At 40.8% G+C, this 18,677-nt stretch overlaps 2 protein-coding genes and 1 non-coding gene across 7 annotated transcripts in view; 1 reads left to right on the top strand and 2 right to left on the bottom strand.

Moving 5' to 3' along the window:
• Nucleotides 1–1,655, bottom strand: part of MIS12 (MIS12 kinetochore complex component) — a 6,425-nt gene extending 4,770 nt beyond the window's left edge. Inside the window, exon 1 of one of the 4 annotated variants that reach the window (XM_008573459.1) lies at nt 1,572–1,655. The gene's annotated coding sequence lies outside the window, so the exon portion shown is untranslated. Of the gene's footprint in view, nt 1–753; nt 1,356–1,571 lie in introns of those variants that run through there. The other 3 variants (XM_008573457.1, XM_008573458.1, XM_008573460.1) reach the window with 3 other exon arrangements.
• Nucleotides 1,656–2,056: 401 nt separating this feature from the next.
• Nucleotides 2,057–13,116, top strand: DERL2 (derlin 2). 2 transcript variants are annotated; one of them, XM_008573455.1, is made up of 7 exons: nt 2,057–2,160; nt 2,956–3,021; nt 5,288–5,361; nt 6,741–6,834; nt 7,602–7,797; nt 8,046–8,136; nt 12,946–13,116. In XM_008573455.1, exons 1-7 carry the CDS (start codon nt 2,068–2,070, stop codon nt 13,049–13,051), a joined length of 720 nt encoding a protein of 239 aa, XP_008571677.1. In that variant the 5' UTR covers nt 2,057–2,067; the 3' UTR covers nt 13,052–13,116. The 2 variants fall into 2 exon arrangements, with proteins under 2 accessions (XP_008571677.1, XP_008571678.1); XM_008573456.1 differs by having other exon boundaries at nt 2,064–2,160; nt 2,959–3,021.
• TRNAI-GAU lies at nt 11,617–11,690 on the bottom strand. Its single transcript has one exon. It is a non-coding gene; the product is annotated as a tRNA-Ile (tRNA).
• Nucleotides 13,117–18,677: the final 5,561 nt, after the last annotated feature.

Genomic DNA, 18,677 nt, shown 5'->3' with positions numbered 1-18,677 from the left:
AAAAAAAAAAAAAACTTAAAAAAAAAAAAAAAAAAAAAAAAAAAAAACCCAAGTCAGGGAAGTTTGTCAAACAAAAAAAAAAAAAAAAAGAAGTGCTGCAATGAACACCCTCCTATGATGTCTCCTTAGGGAGCTTCACGGTATTTACACAGGCAAGTAATCGCTGGGCCATAGAATTTACTCATACGTTATTTCACTAAATATTGCCAAAGTGTTCTCCAGAACATTTAGACTGGTTTATACTCCCACCTGCAGTATATGAGAAATTTCTCTCATATCTTTGCCAACACTTGATACTATTCAACATACTAACTTTTACCAATCTGGTAAGTGAAAAATTGTTTTACACTGTTACTTTTTTTGAAAACCAGAACAATCTAGCTCTACACACAGACTGAACAGTGAGAACTGAAACTATGGTACCTACATTCTCTCCCCCCACACACACACAATCTAATGTTTACATTAGTACACCTTTACTATTCTAGGAGACTAAAGTAATATCTTCATGGTTCAAACTTGCTTGATTGCTCATTATGAACTCCCCAAAAGATGGAACAACACTTCAATGGAAAGTATCAACAACTGGCACCCTCAGATTCTCTGAAACCCTTGCCTAAAAAATCCTTGTCTAGCTGTTTCCAGCAATCCTGGACTGTCGTATCATGACCCCCGCCCAGTTCTAATCAAGCCCCCTCACTAAAAGACCCACTTTAAAACAAACTTCCAGTTCTGAAAAGATTCTGATCTTGCCTTTCTTTCATAAGAGTCACTGCCAAAGGTCTGTCGAGGTGTTGCTCTCCTTCCGCGGTAAGCAATAAACCGGCATGGTTTTATCAGCAGGTTGTGAGGGTGATATATGAGGGAGGTTTCTTTCCTGTGAATTACCAGTTCACATCCTTTTAAAAAACTACTCTCTCCAGCCTTTTACTTGGTTTCTTTCTTATATACGACCAGACTTGACAGTCACTTCGGTGTTCCAAAACTCGTTCGTGCTTCTTCCTAGCCCATCGAGTAAAGTTATGATGTTCTTAACCTCTCGTGCCATGATCTGGCTACCCTTTGTTCCAACAAAACCCACGTTCTCCCCCCAAGGAGGAATGCCTTAGCCAAATATCCTTCAAGAGCCAGTTCAAATACACTTCCCTGATGACCCACTCACTCCTTTGTAGTCCCATCAGGACTTCTTTTCGGGCACTGACTGATCAAGTTGTACCGTCTCGTCTTCTCTGCTAGGCAGAGTTTCCGACAGCAGGATGAGGACAGCCTAGTCAATATTTGTAGATCACACGCGGGAAATGCCCAGGCCATCTCAGCGAGTTTAGTTGCCTAAGAGCCCGCGACCCAGGTGGACAGGACCCAGAAAACGCAGGGCGGGAGCTGCTTCCGCCGGCGGCGTCTCCCGTCGGGCCCCGCGGCCCCGCTGCACGCCGGGACATTCCAGTCGGAGCCCGCGCCAAGGCCCGCGGCGCTGACCAGTCAGGCCGCTCCAGCGCCCCGGCGGTGATGCCTAACCCAGTCCCACCCCTTTTCGCTCCCCCTCGGGGAAAATGCAGTTCCGCGGCACTGACCGTAGCGACCATGAGGATGATGGATTCAACCACACACCAGCTTCCCGCCACCTCCTTTAAACCACTGCGAGCGCTAGAGATAGGCTGCGCCGCGGACTCCGCGAAATTCCGACTGATAAGCGAACGAAAGCAAAGGCGGGATGCTTCCACGCTCCTGATTGGCTGGCTGTCGGGTCAGGAGGGGCACCCCGATTGGTGACGGGAAGGGGCCGGGCGGGAAATGCTAGCTGTGGCCGGCGGGGATTGGCGGAAGGTACCGGTACTTTCTCTCTTCTCCGACATTAGTGGGTGGGGAAGCGCGGCAGGGGCGCCCCAGAAACCCAACTCGTGATTGGCGGGTGTATTTCTTTAGGGCTTTAGCGATTGGTGGCTGGCCGGCTGCGCGGCGCTGATTGGGCAGCAGCGAGAAGGCTAAAGAGGGTGCGGTTTTAGCCCGCCCCCGCCGCCTGGGCCTACTGGCGGAAGGGGAAGTGGGGGGCAGGCGGCGGTTGGGAAAATGGCGTACCAGAGCCTCAGGCTGGAGTACCTGCAGATCCCACCGGTTAGCCGCGCCTACACCACCGCCTGCGTCCTCACCACCGCTGCTGTGGTGAGCAGCTGCGGCGCCACCTTCTCATTATCCGGGCTGGATACGACTGGGTCTTCAGGAAACTCGGGTGTGGGCCTCAGGGAGGCCCAGAGGGGCTGGTCCCAGGGGTGGGTGGAAGCGTACAAGGCTCACTCTGGGGTTCGGAGTGGCCCCGAGAGTCCTTACCCAGTGACCAGAGGAGGGAGTGCTGCTCCTTGAAGGGTCAGGTCAGTTTCTGAGAGATGAAGGCCAGACCTATAGCGGGAACCGCCCACCCAATAAATGTGTTCGAGAGCTCTGGCTATGGCCAGGTGGTCCCCTGGTGACTAATAGGAGGAAGGCCCACTTCTTGAAGAAACTTAGGTAATTGAGGATAGAAAGCTGAAAATTGCCTGTGGATATAAGGGGCTGGCTGCAGGCATCTAGTCCTAATGGTGTCAGGGTCTTGAGTCTTGTATTATTTGGAGAGAGTTGTGTTTCACACATCTGTTTCAGGTGGAGCCCATGTGATGGCAGATTCATAGCAGCTGCTCTGTTGTATCTAAACTATCACCACCTACCTGTGTTCCATGCCTTCATGTCAGCCTCAAGTATTGCAACATAAAACAAACTCTGTTAGGTGTTGAGGATACAAAGAATTCTACCAATTCGAGAATTCTTTACCAGCCTCTTCCTGGGTTCTAAAAAGGAAGGCTTAAAGGAATTCCGTCTAAGTAACTGACAGTTGGAAATTGCTAGACCTAGTAATGTTTGTTGAAAATGATGAAATTTTGTTTCTTGATTGATTTGCTTTAAGAAGTTCTTTTTCCATTTTAGCAGCTGGAATTGATCACACCTTTTCAGTTGTACTTCAATCCCGAATTAATCTTTAAACACTTTCAAGTAAGTGGTACATCACAACCATGAGTAACGTTTCCTTTTTTTTTTTTTTTTCTTACTGTTTAGTAGCAAATCCTACCATATACTATCTCAAAAAAGAATTCAGTGGGAACCTTTGATTTTTTTTTCCCTCCCCCCAAAAGGATCCGAACCCGTGGCCTCGGTGTTATCAGCACCACACTCTCCCGAGCGAGCCACGGGCTGGCCCTGATTATAAGTCTTATACCATATACTATCTCAAAAAAGAATTCAGTGGGAACCTTTGATTTTTTTTTCCCTCCCCCCAAAAGGATCCGAACCCGTGGCCTTGGTGTTATCAGCACCACACTCTCCCGAGCGAGCCACGGGCTGGCCCTGATTATAAGTCTTATTGTCAGGATGTAAAGCAGTGATTCTGCAGCCTTCAGAATCACTTAGGGAACTTTTAAGAGATTCTCCGGCTCTCATCATGTACCAAATCAGAATCACCAGTGTAGGAATTAAAAATCGATATTTATTTTTAAGGTTCCCTGCATGGTTTTGATGTGTCCAGTTCCTGTATTTGGGTAACGCTAGTTTAGAGTTAATGTTTGAGAGGAGACTGACCAGCTGGCTGCCCAGGAAGCATCTCACGGGATGGCCTTATTTTGTCCATTCATCACCTGGGCATTCCCTTCACCATGGTGTTATCACCACGACCCAGTTCAGAAACTCAGTTCTGTTAGTGCTTTTACATTGATCCATCTTCCAGGGATCAGATCATTTAAAACAACATGCTGGTTTATTAGATTACGGTGGGAGTCCTTTCCAGTGATTAAAATGCTAAAAGAGAGATGTATTTTTCTGCTCCAGGATGGTTATACAGGCTATCATTGGAGTGAGGGAGAGACCCAAAAGCCAATAATTCTCCCTCTAAACATGCTGCTCCCTTTGTCTCAGATATGTTTAATTTACTTCATACATCCATTGAACTCCAGCTTCCCTTTAAGACACAGCTTTTGTGTAGCCTTCTTGGATTCATCCTCCTTTGTTTTACATTATCTCTCACGTTTGCAGTTATTTATATGCATATCTCCTGAATAGGATGAGGACTTTAAAATCCTGGATGCAATTGCTATGTAGAACTGAATTGTTTCAACTTTAATGGTTAGCAGTTCTCAAAATTTAATGATGTGTAAAGCAGTCCTGTGATCTCTTGTCACTGCCTTTTTACTTCAGTACTCACATGGCCTTTGCTGGCAGCTGTAGATCCAAGTGTTGCTTCCTGCTGGTTTCTGGCTTGCTTGACTTAACTTTGCCTGGAGTTAAACTATTGATGACACAGTGCATCTGCATTTGGAGTTAGGGGTTCTAGATATGAGATTCAGAATCTCCAACTACAAAGCTGCACGTCCTTGGGCAAGCCATTTAAAAATTATCCCTGTCATTTAGTTTCCACATCTGTGAAATGGAGATGGTAGTACCAGCCTGCTTGTTTCGCAGAATTATTAAGATCACATGAGATAGTAAACTATGTCAAAACACTTTAAAATGTTAAGTGCTCTCCCATATTGTAGGTGTGGAGAGGAAAGAGTGTATCAGGGGTTTTAACATGAGGATGAGTGCCCTCCTATCTCCCAATTAAACTCTAATTATTAGAGCATTAATTTTTACAGGAGGTTGGCTGGTTAGTTCAGTTGGTTAGAGCGTGGTGCTGATAACACCAAGGTCCAGGGTTTGATTCCTGTACTGGCTAGCCACCAAAAAAAGAAAAAGAAAAAAGTGGTTCCTATAGGGAGGTGGCTATTTGTCCAGACTAGAACTTGAATGTTTGCCTTAGAATTATCCTTTCCTCTAGATGTTTCTGACTGCCTAATGTAGAAACATTTCTTTGCAATTTATATAAGATCCCTGAAATTTTTCTCTGGTATCTCAGAACTATTCGTTAGATTGAAATGCTACATATATGAAAGCACTGTTTTCTATTCTGCAGTTTAACCCAGTCTTTCCATCAAACTTTTTCCACAGTTTGCCTTACCATATGGTGTGGGCTTTTTTAAGACAATCAGAATTTCAAATTTTCTGTCCTGTTCTTATCCAAATGATATCTTTCAGACTTCCAGTTAAAAACAACACAAAAATCTGACGTCAGGCTGTGTGTCCCAGTTTTTGGTTCAGAACAGATTATCACCCTATCCATGGCCTTTCTTACATCATAGTCATGGGACATCTCTTTTGTTTTAATATGGAAATGTTTCCTGGTAATATATTTTACTTAATTCATTTTTCTCTTGATTTTTTTTTTAAACAGATATGGAGATTAATCACCAATTTCTTATTTTTTGGACCAGTTGGATTCAATTTTTTATTTAACATGATTTTTCTGTATCCTTTGTTAACTGGGGGTAGAGTCAAAGCTTTGTTTGCTTAGGAAATACAATATTAAGTTGAAACTATTACTCCTGGGGCCGGCCCGGTGGCGCACTGCGCTAGTGCGCCGCTTGGGAAGTGCGGCGGCGCTCCCGCCGAGGGTTCGGATCCCACATACAGACTGGTTCCCGCTCACTGGCTGAGCGAGGCGCGGGGGCAACACCGAGGGTTGCGATCCCGTTGCCGGTCCCGGTCCGGTACAGGGGCGACACTGAGGGTTGCGATCCGTTGCCAGACACGGAAAAAGACAAAAAAAAAAAAAGAAACTATTACTCCTGTTATTTATTTCTGATACCACCTTAAATGTAGCTTCTGGGTCAGTGATACATAGAGTAGTTGGTCAGATAGTAATGTCTTGAAGATCACTGTTTGTTCAAATGGAAGGTTTGAACCATAACAAGGTATCTTTTCTGCCCTTAAGTTGCTTACAAATCTGCCCAAGGAAGGGGAAAAGTGATTTAATTGAGGCATACTTACAAAATAACAGGTACAATGGTAAAACACAACATTAATTCAGTGATAATTCAATTAACAGAGTTTTGGCCTGGTTTTGGGAGTGGGTTCATGAGGAATTGAGAACTTAAGATCTCTCCTTGGATCTTGGATGCTGATTCTACTGGCTGAAAAGACAGTGCCATAAAGTCTCCCAGGCTTGCTATGTTCCAGTTTGTTGAAAGAGGAAGAGCCATGCTGTGGTAAAATGATAATTGGGGCAGCTGAGCAGGACACCCCTCCTCCACCGCCATCCTCTGGGTTAGGAGGGGAGTTACATCTCAGCTCATCTGCAGTAGACTGAGGGCTTTATAGGGGCGACGGGGTTTCTGCCCTAGGATGGATTCCTGTGTCTTCTGTATAACATATCATTCCAGTAAGTTTCTGATAAGGTTTTTTCATCATAATGTACTCATTGGCTCATCTATAGAAATGCTTAGCCTGCCTGTCCTGGAAAAGTAGTTTATCACACAAAGCTTCTTGATGGGGATTTCTCCCAAGTTAGGTCATGGAAAAGCAAGGATGGTGCAGGTTAGGGTGTGGCTGAGCATGAGAAAGACAGTACAGATTTGTAAAGGTCTAATAGGTGACTGGAAGCATGTTTGTGTAGCATCTGGATTAGTTCTCCAGCCAGGGACAGTCTTTGAAAGGATGGTGCTGGTCTACCTTACCTAAAATGCCTGGCAAAAGAAGAGTAATCATATAACCATTCAAACATTCTTACAGAAACGAAGGCTTGGATTCTTACAAATAATGTGGTGTCCAAGTGTGTATAAGTGATACATTAAATTCTTCTTTCTTCATATCTGTGTGCTTAACATTTTCTTAACTCGGAGCTTAAGATATCGCTACTGTCGAATGCTAGAAGAAGGCTCTTTCCGAGGTCGGACAGCAGACTTTGTATTTATGTTCCTTTTTGGTGGATTCTTAATGACTGTATCCTTCAACAAATAGAAAAAATACAGGAAAGTGTCGAAGATCACTCTGTCTCTTCCTGAAGCTTTTTTATCTCCCACAATTGATTAGATATTTTGAACAAACAGATAAAAGTAGACCTCTAAAATTTAGCTTCAGGGCACTATAATTTATTTTACAGCACACTTTCTGTGACAGTTTTCCAAGCCCAGAGGTTGTACAGGATGCCTTTCCATTGTGAGCAAGTCAGAGGAACTTTTAACCCAGGTGGGTTATTATTAAACATCTCAGTTATATCATTGTTGATTGGTGTATTTCACTTTTAAACTAAGTTGGTAAGACATTTATTTGGTCACTATCAAAACTGACAAATTATTTTTTAAAAAAAGAATTTTGATCTGTATAACAGACTTGGATGTAGTACTATCTGACAAGATGTTTTTGTTCCAGCTGGCTTTATTCACCTCTGTAAAGGTGCTATTGGTGAGTGAGCATTGATGTCATTGTTGACCAAAGAACAAACATATTTTCCAAAGAGGCAAGAATTTCACGAAAGCAGAACATTAGTTTGAAGTAGTTAAAAACCAGGTGATTTAGCTTAATCAGGTTTTGCCCGATTACTTTGAGTAATTATTTTCAGCGTTTTTTTGTCTTCTGTTGTAAAACTGTAGCTACTTGACTTTTCCAACTCAAACTTTCATTAAAATAAAACACAATCTTTAGTTCTCTTGCTCAGTCTTCCCTATAATGCTTTTAATGTTGATATTTTCCTTAATGCCATCTGCTAGCTTTTTGGCTTGTTTGTGAGCTTAGTTTTCTTGGGCCAGGCCTTTACAATAATGCTGGTCTACGTGTGGAGCCGAAGGAATCCATATGTCCGCATGAACTTCTTTGGCCTTCTCAACTTCCAGGCCCCCTTTCTACCATGGGTGCTCATGGGGTTTTCCTTGTTGTTGGGGAACTCAATCATTGTGGACCTCTTGGGTAAGAATCTTATCACTACTTTTTCTATTATTTTACCTGTAAATTTAGTTTATAACTACTTTTCATGTTTATTCTGTCTGGCCTTCATGAATAGCTATTGTGGGATTGATAGTTACATCTCAAAGACTACAATATTAGTTCATGAATTTTTAATAATTATACTCACGTTCATCCTAAATGTAAGCAATTTATGTTGGTAGGTCCACCTGCAATTGAATTTTAATGCTCTTATTTCTGGTTGACTCTAGGTATTGCAGTTGGACACATATATTTTTTCTTGGAAGATGTATTTCCCAATCAGCCTGGAGGAATAAGAATTTTGAAAACCCCATCTATTTTGTGAGTATGTAACACCAGGTTACATGTTCCTTGCAGACAATCCAGGATAGGGTCCATGATTTGTATTTTCTTGGGGCTCCCATGGCTGCTGGTACACATAGTTCAGGTCGGTAAATATTTGCAGATTGAGCAATCTAACTGCAGCTGGATTGGGTAGGAGCAGATGGTGCCAGGGTTATGGCAAGAGCAAGATTAATAGGCTCAGGATGTCATGGAGGTGACCTGGTAATTGTTGTCCTGGATGACCACTATGACTTCCTGTCCCAGAGAGGAGCCTGCTGGTTTTAGAAATGCCGATGTCTGAGTTTAGAGAGGTGAGATAGCAAAATGGGCAAAATTGGTGGGAGGAAAGTTTCTGAAAGTAGAATTTCTGGCCTACCAAGTAGGTGTTAGAGAAGCAGTGAAGTAGAATGGAAATAGCTTTGGACTAGAAACCAGGTATAGCTGTTCCACTGACCAACCATATGATTTTAAGCAAGTCCCTTCTTTTTCCACTTCATTTTCCTGAGGTAGAGCTTTGATTTATCAGACCTCTTTCTACTTCAGAATTTTGTTTCCTTGGGAAATACTACATTAAAAAGGGCTCGCTTGAGGAATAAAATGTGAATTTTTGTTGTAAAATGTTTGTTGTAGACTAATTAAGCAAAAAGAAGAAAGTAAAATCGTCTATAATCCCACCATTTAGATACAGCAGTGGCTACCATTATTAACTTTTGATATGCATTCTTCAGTCTTTATGTGTACTTTTTTTAAATGTTATTTATAATCTTTTAAACTTAATATGTCACAATCATCTTTCCATCATAAATATCCTACAAAATTGTAACAGCTACATAATATTCCCTGGTATAGATATAGCATAATTTTACTAATCCCTTATTGATGGATATTGAGGTTAGTTCTTGCTTTTCCCTTCTCTAACTGAAGTGGTGAATGTCTTTGTAGCTAAATCTCTGCACATATCCATGATTAGTTTCAAAGGGTAAATTCCTACAAGTGGAATTGTTATTTTATTTATTGCCAAAATCCCTTCCAGAATGGATGTTCGAGTTTACATTTCTACCAGCAATGTATAAGTGTTCATTTCCCCACATCCTCATCAAACAAGGGAGGTATTTTATTTACCCTTTCCTAGTTGGATAGCTATAAGATGGTGCCTCAATTTTTTATTTTTATTTTTTTTATTTAAAACAATTTCAGACTTATAGAAAATTAATAATACAGCACAGAGGACTTCTTTATCCCTTTAGATATTTGAAAGTAAATTGTCAGTCTAGTGTCCCATCACCCCCTTTAATGTGTATTGTCTGTAAGCAAGAAAATTCTACATAGTCAAAATCAGGAAATAAACAATTAATGCTCAGACTCGATTTCAGTTTTGACAGTTGTCCTAATAATGTTTTTTATAGTGAAAGAGTCCAGTTCAGATTCAGGTGTTGTGTTTAGTTATCATGTCTCTTTAGTTTCCTTCAGTTTGGAACGGCTGCATGGTCTTTCCTTGACTTTCATGACATTGACATTTTTGAAGATTATGGGCCCGTTTTGTAGAATATCTCTCAATTTTGGTTTGTCTAATGTTCTCTCACATTTAGGCTCAGGTTTTGCATCTTTGGCTGGACAATCAGAGAAGTGACACTGCATTCTTCTAAATGCAGCCTGTTACCAAGGGATGTCAATTTGTCATATTTGTCAAAGTGGTGGTAATCACTTTGATTACTTGAGTAAGGTGTCTGCCAGGCTTCTCCACTGTAAAGTTACTCTTTTTCCTTTTGTAATTAGGTACTTTGAGGCTATGTAAATATCTCTTTCCTTATCAAATTTTAATTCATTTACTTACGTCTGTGTGGATTCATGATTTTATGTTTTATCCATGGATTATAATCCTTTATTGTCATTGTTTATTTTGATGCTCGTACTGTCCCGGATTTGGCCAATGTGAACCCCCTTGAAACTGTCTTCTAAGTCTTTTTCAACATGTTCCTATCATTTTTTTTTAATGCAATTTTTAATTTTCTGGTCCAAGAAGATAGCCCAGATTCGTCTTGTTCTCTCCTTGACCCAGTCCTGGAATCAGCTATTTCTTCAGGGATCCCTGGTTCCTTTTTAGTGGAGAATAGTATTTAGAAGCCAAGATCTGGGTGCTAGATATGCTCATTGCTATTGGAGAGTTGCCGTTCCCAGATCTTCTCAGTGAACAGAGCAGTGCAATTATATGTGTGTATATGAGTGTATATATGTCTGTATTTGTTTTGTTTTTGTTTTGGCAGCTGGCTGGTACAGGGATCCAAATGTCTACATTTTTAAGCTATATATTTTTAAAAAATAAGGATTTTTACTGATAATCCTAGTTCTGGTACAACCCCACATGATTCATTCTAATTTTTTTCTTTCTATATTTTTCCTCCAGTATTTTATTATGAAAATTTCAAAACTTACAGAAAATCAGAAAAAACTGTACAGCGAACATCATCTATCCACCACATAGATTCTACAATTACTATTTTACTATTCTTGCTTTTTGCACATTTATTCTTCCATCCAGCGTTCTAACCCAATATACTTAATTCCCTGAATACTTTAGCGTGTATGTGTATCATTAACTAGAGTTCAGTATTTATTTATATACAACAAAATACACAAATCTTAAGTGTGTCAACTAGTGAATTTTCATGAATGCTTACACCTGTGTAACCCAAACTATCAAGTCAAAGAAAATTGCCATCAACCAGAAAGTTCCCTGAGGTCCCTTTCCTGTCAGTCATTGCTCCTGTCTCCCAAGAAACAATCGCTATTCTGATTTTGTTACTCTATAGATTAGTTTTGCATGTTCTGCAACTTCCTGAGTGGAACTATACAATATGTATGTATTCTTCTGTATAAGGCTTCTTCATGCAACATAAGGTTTTTGAAATTTGACTATGTTGCATGTATCAGTAATTTGTTCCTTTTTATTGCTGAGAAGCATTTCATTGTATGAATATACCACCTTTTGTCTATATTTCCATATTCTCACAGTGAGAAACCTGATTCCTATTATCAGTAATGTATTTACTTACTTATTTACCCCCAATATGTAAACAATCTCTCATCATTGTCTCCCCATCCCCCATGTGGATGCCTTGCTCATCTTACCCAGATTTCCCAGGCCAGGCTGCCCTCTTATGAGGATGCCCTCCTTACCTGACTCAGGACACCTCTACATGTGCATGACCCAGTTGGGCTCTTGACTCCCCATAGCAGGCTGTTCCCTGACCCCCATCCTGCTCTGGGCCACTTACAGCTCACCTCCTTGTGTGGGTACCTACTTTGTTCTGCCCCACCTAATGTTTGGGCAGTAGAAGGAATCTCAGTTTTTAATATGCTTTCCTTTGATTATTATGGAAGTGAACATTTTTATGGTTATTGACCATTTGAATTTCCTTTTTGAATTGCCTGTTCAGGCCTTTATTCATTTTTCTTTCTTTTTTTTTTTTTGGCCGTAGACCAGTATGGGGATCAAACCCTGGACCTTGGTGTTATCAGCACCATGCTCTATCCAACTGAGCTAACTGGCCAGCCCCCTTTGCCCATTTTTCTAAAGGTGTGTTTGTTTTTGTTGTTAATTTGTAAGAATTTAAAAAGCTCATTTTTAAATATAAATACTTCTTCCAACTCCAGTATAAAGTAAAAGTTTTCAGATACATTTCTAATTTTTTCAACTGTGGGCAATTTCACTTAGAAATATGAATGCAAATAGAGGTTGCTGCTTTAGTGGTTCATTCTTTAATGAGGTTTTGAATTACTATATGATAGTATTTAAAAAGTCTTTTGGGAACTGGCCAGTTAGCTAGCTCAGTTGGTTAGGCATGGTGCTGATTATTACACCACGGTCCAGGGTTTGGTCCCCGTACTGGCCAGCCACCCCCCAAAAAAAAGTCTTTTGGACATTAGCTACCCCTTCCTATGCTCTGCAGCAATTTTTCTTGGAATACCTTGTTAATTTTTTTTTAATTGTGGTAAAATAACAACTAATATAAAATTTACCATCTTAACCATTTTTAGATGTACATTTCAGTGGCATTAAGTACATTCATATTGTTGTGCTACCATCACCACCATCCGTAGACCTCTTTTCATTTTGCAGATCTGAAACTCTATACCCATTAAAGAACTCCCCATTCCCCCATCCCATCAGCCCCTGGATACCACCATTCTACTTTGTGTTTATGAATGTGACTACTCCAGATACCTAATATAAGTGGAATCATACAGTATTTGTCCTGTCGTGACTGGCTTATTACACTTAGCGTAATATCCTCAAGGTTCATTCATGTTGTAGCATATGTCAGAATTTTCTTACTTTTCAAGGCTGAATAATATTCTATTATGGGTATATATCACATTTTGTCTATATATTCATCTGTTGATGGACACTTGGGTGACACCTTGGTTATGGGAAAATTGTCATGATAAGTGAAAGTCAGGTTACAAAACAAGTGTAATCCAACTTTTGTAAGATTACATACATATAGTTCTAGAAGAATAAAACACCAACAATAATTATTTCTGGGGATTTTGGATATTTTGCTCATATTTCCTTTTTTGTCTATAATATGTATTGCTTTTGTAGTAAAAATTAGTAAAGGAAGCAAAAGTTAATATAAATGTTAAATAATTATGGATACCATTAAGATATGATCACTGAATAATTGGCAAGCAGATGTAATGCTTATCCATCGGTGGAAACCCTGTAGGAACTGGACTGACTTTGCAGTACTTTGGACCTGAGAAGATTCTGGGACTAAATGATGTCTGTCGCCTGTCTTTTAGGAAGGCTATTTTTGATACACCAGATGAGGATCCAAATTACAATCCACTACCCGATGAGCGGCCAGGAGGCTTCGCCTGGGGTGAGGGCCAGCGCCTTGGAGGTTAAAGCAGCAGTGCCAATAACAAGACCCAGCTGGGAAGGACTCAGTGAAATACCCCTTGGGATTCTTTTATCCTGAGCGGCCAGGAGGCTTCGCCTGGGGTGAGGGCCAGCGCCTTGGAGGTTAAAGCAGCATTGCCAATAACAAGACCCAGCTGGGAAGGACTCAGTGAAATACCCCTTGGGATTCTTTTATCCTTTATTGCAAAAGTGTGGACACTTTTGACAGCTTGGCAGATTTTTAACTCCAGAAGCACTTTATGAAATGGTACACTGACTAATCCAGAAGACATTTCCAGCAGTTTGCCAGTGGTTCCTCACTACAGTGGTACTGAAAGTGTAATCTCTTGGAGCCAAAAAACTGGAGAAACAAATAGCCTGCCACCTCTAACAAGTACATGAGTACTTGAATTCTGTGGTATAAGTTAGGGCTTTTTCTTCCTCCTCCTCTTTGATAGATGAGGCCATGGTGTAAATGGAAGTTTCAGAGAGGACAAAATAAAACTGAATTCCATCTCTCTCTTACTGTATTAAGGCTTTTGTGTGTGATCTTTTAAATTATGATAATGTATTCTAGCTCTCCTGCATAGGTCTGAGCTCAGAGCAGATTACATGCCTGTTCTTCCTGTGTCTTCACAGCTTTTGACTGGATTTCATTTCAAGATTGGAGATAATGTAGCTGTTATGCTGTGGCTGTATAAGTCTCACTTATTCAGAATGCTAACCTCAGTAGAAAGAAGATTTATTTCTGTTGTCTAGGCAGTCTGTTCTCTGGGTTTTGTAAAACTTCCGGTTGTCAGACGATATGGAAAAAAGAGGGGGAAGAGGACTGCTTATAGCAGCAGGAATTCAGCTGTGGAAAAGTCAGCTGTAAGCAGAAAGCTAACATGGCATCTTATTTACTCTTCTTGCATTTCTCCATTAAGAAATATCTAGAGGAAAACCGGTAATGGCCACATTTTTGGAAAACTACAGGAAGATTTTTATTAGACCTGGAAAATAAATCGGAATGTTGACTTTGGAGCCAGAAGAACAGTTATCAGTTAGGCAGGCATGAAACTGATCCTCCTGGGTCTTTGGCTAGTTAACATTTGCCATTTGCTTCATGAACCTTTTTGGAGCCAACTACCTGGTTTACCAGTCAGGTAAACCAATCAGGTAGAAATTAGACAGGGTGTACAGAAGTAAGCATTTACTGCCTGTGATTTAATAAATGCTTGTCCAAAATAATGTCTTCCCTGGGTCTCGGCACTTTTGCATTCACACTGCTGAAGTGATTCAGAGAACCCAGAAGAGTAAAAAGGCCATCCCCAGGAAAGAAAGGATTTCAAATAGTTTTCATCAACAGCGTATAGGCACAGGACCCTTTCCCAAAACTGGATTGTCAGTAAGTAGTTCTACTTGGTTAAGGGATAGCTTTCCAGAGTGTGAGATTTTCCTCAAAAAGATCAACATAGGCTTAGAGTAAACATAATAAACATCCTAAATGGGAATTTTCAGATTGTTTTTGAAGTGAAAAGTATTTTAATGTCTTTAAATCTAAATGGGATGTTCATAAATAATGGAATTTAATATTAATATTTTACATGTTGCTAGTAAGTAACTTTGAATATAATGGTTGCAATTTTATGGAACTTGGGTCAATGGGACTGCTTTTTTTCTAAGCAGTTTAAGAAATCTTTTTAAAGTTTAAATGCCAATCTTAGAATGTATTAATCCTTGTGGGATTCTTAAGTTTTATCATATCTTGTCTTTGTTCAAAAAGCCTTATCAGTGACTTTAATTAGAGTTTTGATCTTTTTTTTAAATTTTGTGTTTTGGGGTTGGAAATCGGTTTCTCTGGTTTTGTTTTCCCTGAGTTAACTTTGAGTTATCCAATTAATAGAATTTTTGTGGTAAAATTTCAATCCTAAAATCTTTTCACTGTTCATTTAAGTAGGGACTATCTGTACACATTAATAACTGGGTAAAACAGGAAACATTTTGAATGTATAGCCTAAAGGTAGTCACTTTTGGGATTTTGACTTCTCTGATTTTATAGAAGATAAAGTCCTAGTGACAGGATGCCATGCTATGCTACCACACTGTGTCCTTGGGCAGTGGTAATTTCAATCACTGACCTCTTATCAGTTTGGCCAGTCTCAACACCACCATCCCTAGCTCTGTGTTGCTTAGCAGGATACCTAAGCTTACCTGGACATAAAAAGCCCTTACTTCTTCCCCAACTTGCCTCTCAATCTTGATTCTTCCAGAATACACTTCCTTTTCCTAATACAAGTCAACTGAAAAGTGAGATTTGATTTCTGGAATTGTGTGAACAACTATCCTTACACACATATAATTTGAGGGATTCCTGGATTCTACCAGTAATACTGAAAAGCACACCTAAGACATAGTTTTTTTGTTATAGAAATACTGAATATGCAGATGGCCGGTGTGCTCACTGGCTGAGCATGATGCAGACCACACCGTGCCGAGTTGCGATCCCCTTACCGGTCCAAAAAAAAAAAAACTGTATATGTTCATTTAAAAATAAATGGATGTACAAATTGCATCTCCCTGGGAGATACATTTTATATACATTTTGGTGTGTTTTTTCCTCTATGGATTTCTATTTGTTTCTTCTACTTGCTCTTTTTCTGTGTCACTCTCATATGTCCTAATATATTTCTTATCTCTTGTGTAATCTCTCGAAGCAGAGCACCCAAATCCTGGATCCTGGTAATGAAACCCTCAATGTTTCTGAGGCCTCTGAAAATTAGGAAATATTGGAGCTATTGCCATGTTGGGTAACAGACCTCCTAGAGTTGTTGTCATCTATCTTGCCAGTATTTTATACTGCGGCTATGCTTTACTTTGACAGGTGAGTTTGATCTGTGGTGTTAGTCAAGACCCTGCCATTATTATCAGTGTTCTGCAGGATGCCCCTAAGCTACTTAAATATTATATGAGTTTGCATTAAAGCTGTTGAACCTCATATGATCAAGTCACCTCTCTGCTCAGAAATCCACGGTGACTTCTTAGTAAGCCCCTATATCAAATGCATACTTTTTGTCGTCCTCTGAACCTTACTCCCACTTCTACCTAAGAAGGATCTCAATTTAAGTCTCTTTTGTCCTTCAAGGCTTGGCTTTGTTCTGACTCCTCAAGAAATCTTGACTCTAAAGATCTATTTCATTGTCTGTCTTTGAATCCCTGTAAAGCTTCAAGTCTGTATGACATACTCTTACACCAAATTATGTATTATTTTGTACTGTTCCTAGCTAGTACATGTATATTAGTCTTGTCTTCCTCATGAGAATGTAAGCTCCTTAAGGGCAGGGACCATGTCTTAATTTTTGTATCCACCACAGTGCCTAGCACAGTGCTTGGCACATGGGTGCTGAATAAATACTTTGTTCTATTGATCAGCAAACTATTATCTGGTATTTTTAATTATAGAGATTTATGTATGCTCGCAAGCTTGTACCTGGTTTCTTGTGATTGTCTCTGGAAGTGGGATGGAGCAAAACTGAATATAATCAAAGGCACTGAAGTGGTGGTCAGGCAAGCCAAGGTGACCACCAGCTGGTATGGCCATGATCAGACCAGATAAGTCCACAGGCCATCCCAGGAAAGTTGAGAATAAAATGTCTGACACTTCACCTTTTGGAGGAAGAGCCAGGGTATTCTTTGACTAGTTATTAGCTTGTCATCATCTGCATATGAAAGCCACCCAACCACAAGACTCCTTTTGGGGGAACAGCAGATTTTAGACTAGTAATGGGGGAAATGTGGGTAACATGGCTTAATGTTTATATAGGATTTAATTTTCCAACTCTGGTCTTCAGTTGTGAGGCTGCAGAATAAATGGGTCATTAGGCCACAAGTTGTGGATGGATTAACTATAGATGTGCTTAATTTGCACCATTTTAAAAAAGAGCCAATATTTAAAATAGATTTCACATGAAAATCTTCATTTTTGCTTTTCTTGAAAAAATTCAAGATCTAGCAATCGCAGACCTGTATGATAGCCTAGAAGGGATTAGTGGCTGCTTCTAGAGACAGGGCATGTGCTCTGTCAAGAGATGATTTCACCCATTTATATACCAACCTGGATTCTTGTAATCATTTGGGACATGTTACTCCCACATTAGGTTACTCTGGAAAGCACTCTGGGAAAAAGGACTGGGATCCATCTTTTACTTACTCAAGGTCCATCATTTTGAGAGTTAACATTTATTTTCTCTTGCAGTTTTTGGTTGCCTTTTAAAATTAATATTTAGGGACCGGAAGTGAAAATTTATTAATTTATTCTTAAACATGTATCTGCTATTCTTTCAACATGGACATTTTCAGTAACCCCTGGTCAATACACTGTCAGCAACTAGAGGAAAATTATCTCCGACTTGGAGGAAGGGGGAAGGAGGATATTTAACAGGCTCACATGCAGGGCGAGTTTCGTCGAAATGAACTTCAGAAGATGTCCTTCACATGGCACATGGGTGCTGAATAAATACTATGTAGTTTATTCTCAGGAAATCACATTAGTGATAATAGTCTATTCTCAGGAAATCACATTTCGTGTATGCAGAGCAAACAACTGCTTGCCAGTCTTTCTGTGGTGAATTAGCAAATCATCTAAGAGCTTTTAATTTTGGAGGTGAAGGAGGAACTAGTTATAGCCCATTTTCCCTGCTGGAGTCCTGAATCTTTTCATTGATTGGAGCGTGTATGATGGGACTGGAGAGTCAGGTAGAGAACTTGAGAGTCTGGCAGAAACAGTTGGAGAAAAGGAAGGGTAAAGACAATTTTCATTCCATTGAACTCCCTCTTTCCCTGCTTATATTACTGTGGCAGATAGTCACTTCTGAGGAAAATGGGATTGTCGGAGAATCATAGAATTCGCTTTCCTCTTCTGTAACACAAGATGATAACCAGTATCCTTTTCAAAATTCAGATTTTGTGACATCTGAATGACTGCAAGTAATCTCGGTAGTTCGGATTCCCGTACTGGTCACCCGCCACCGCCCCCACCCAAAAAGACTATCTGTAAATTGGGGATATTACTCTTTTCTTATCAGTACCTTCCATATAACTTGCAAGTTGTTTAAAGGATTAAGTAATGCAACTGTTAGTGTTCCTCGTTGATTTTACAGGATTAAGTATTTTCCTTGAAGTACTTTCCTCTCCTACTGGAAAGGAACTAGACTTCAACGAGAACGACGTCGTCGACGACTAAGCCACGCGGAACTATACACCTGCCTTTCGCGGTTGTAGCTCCGCATCTTTTATCCGTTGTACCTTAGACCCTGCCCTCCCCATCCCCGGTAAGTGAAAGCCTCCTCAAATTCCAGTGCATGCTGGGAGTTGCAGTCCCTTTCCTAAAGGCTGGGGGCGGCCGTGAGGTCATCAGTGGTCGCCGGGAGCCGCCAGCACGTGGCGGGGAAGGGGCGGTGCGCGCTAGCTCTCGGCCCCTGCCAGGGGCGGGAGCTCGCTCCTCCCGCCGCGGCGCCCTCGCGACATGCCGGAGGAGGCGGGCTTCCCACCGGCCAAGAGATTTCGGCCGGGTTCTGGGCCTCGGAACCGCGCCGGGTCCTGCCCTCCCGGGAGGCGAGTGGTGATGCTAGTGACTGCGGGCGGCGGAGGCCGG

This window comes from Galeopterus variegatus, unplaced genomic scaffold (genome assembly GCF_000696425.1).
Source record: "Galeopterus variegatus unplaced genomic scaffold, G_variegatus-3.0.2 Scaffold923, whole genome shotgun sequence".
In the NCBI taxonomy this organism is placed as follows: domain Eukaryota; kingdom Metazoa; phylum Chordata; class Mammalia; order Dermoptera; family Cynocephalidae; genus Galeopterus; species Galeopterus variegatus.
The sequence above is the reverse complement of the archived record's forward strand: the minus strand, read 5'-3'. Positions and strand labels throughout refer to the sequence as shown.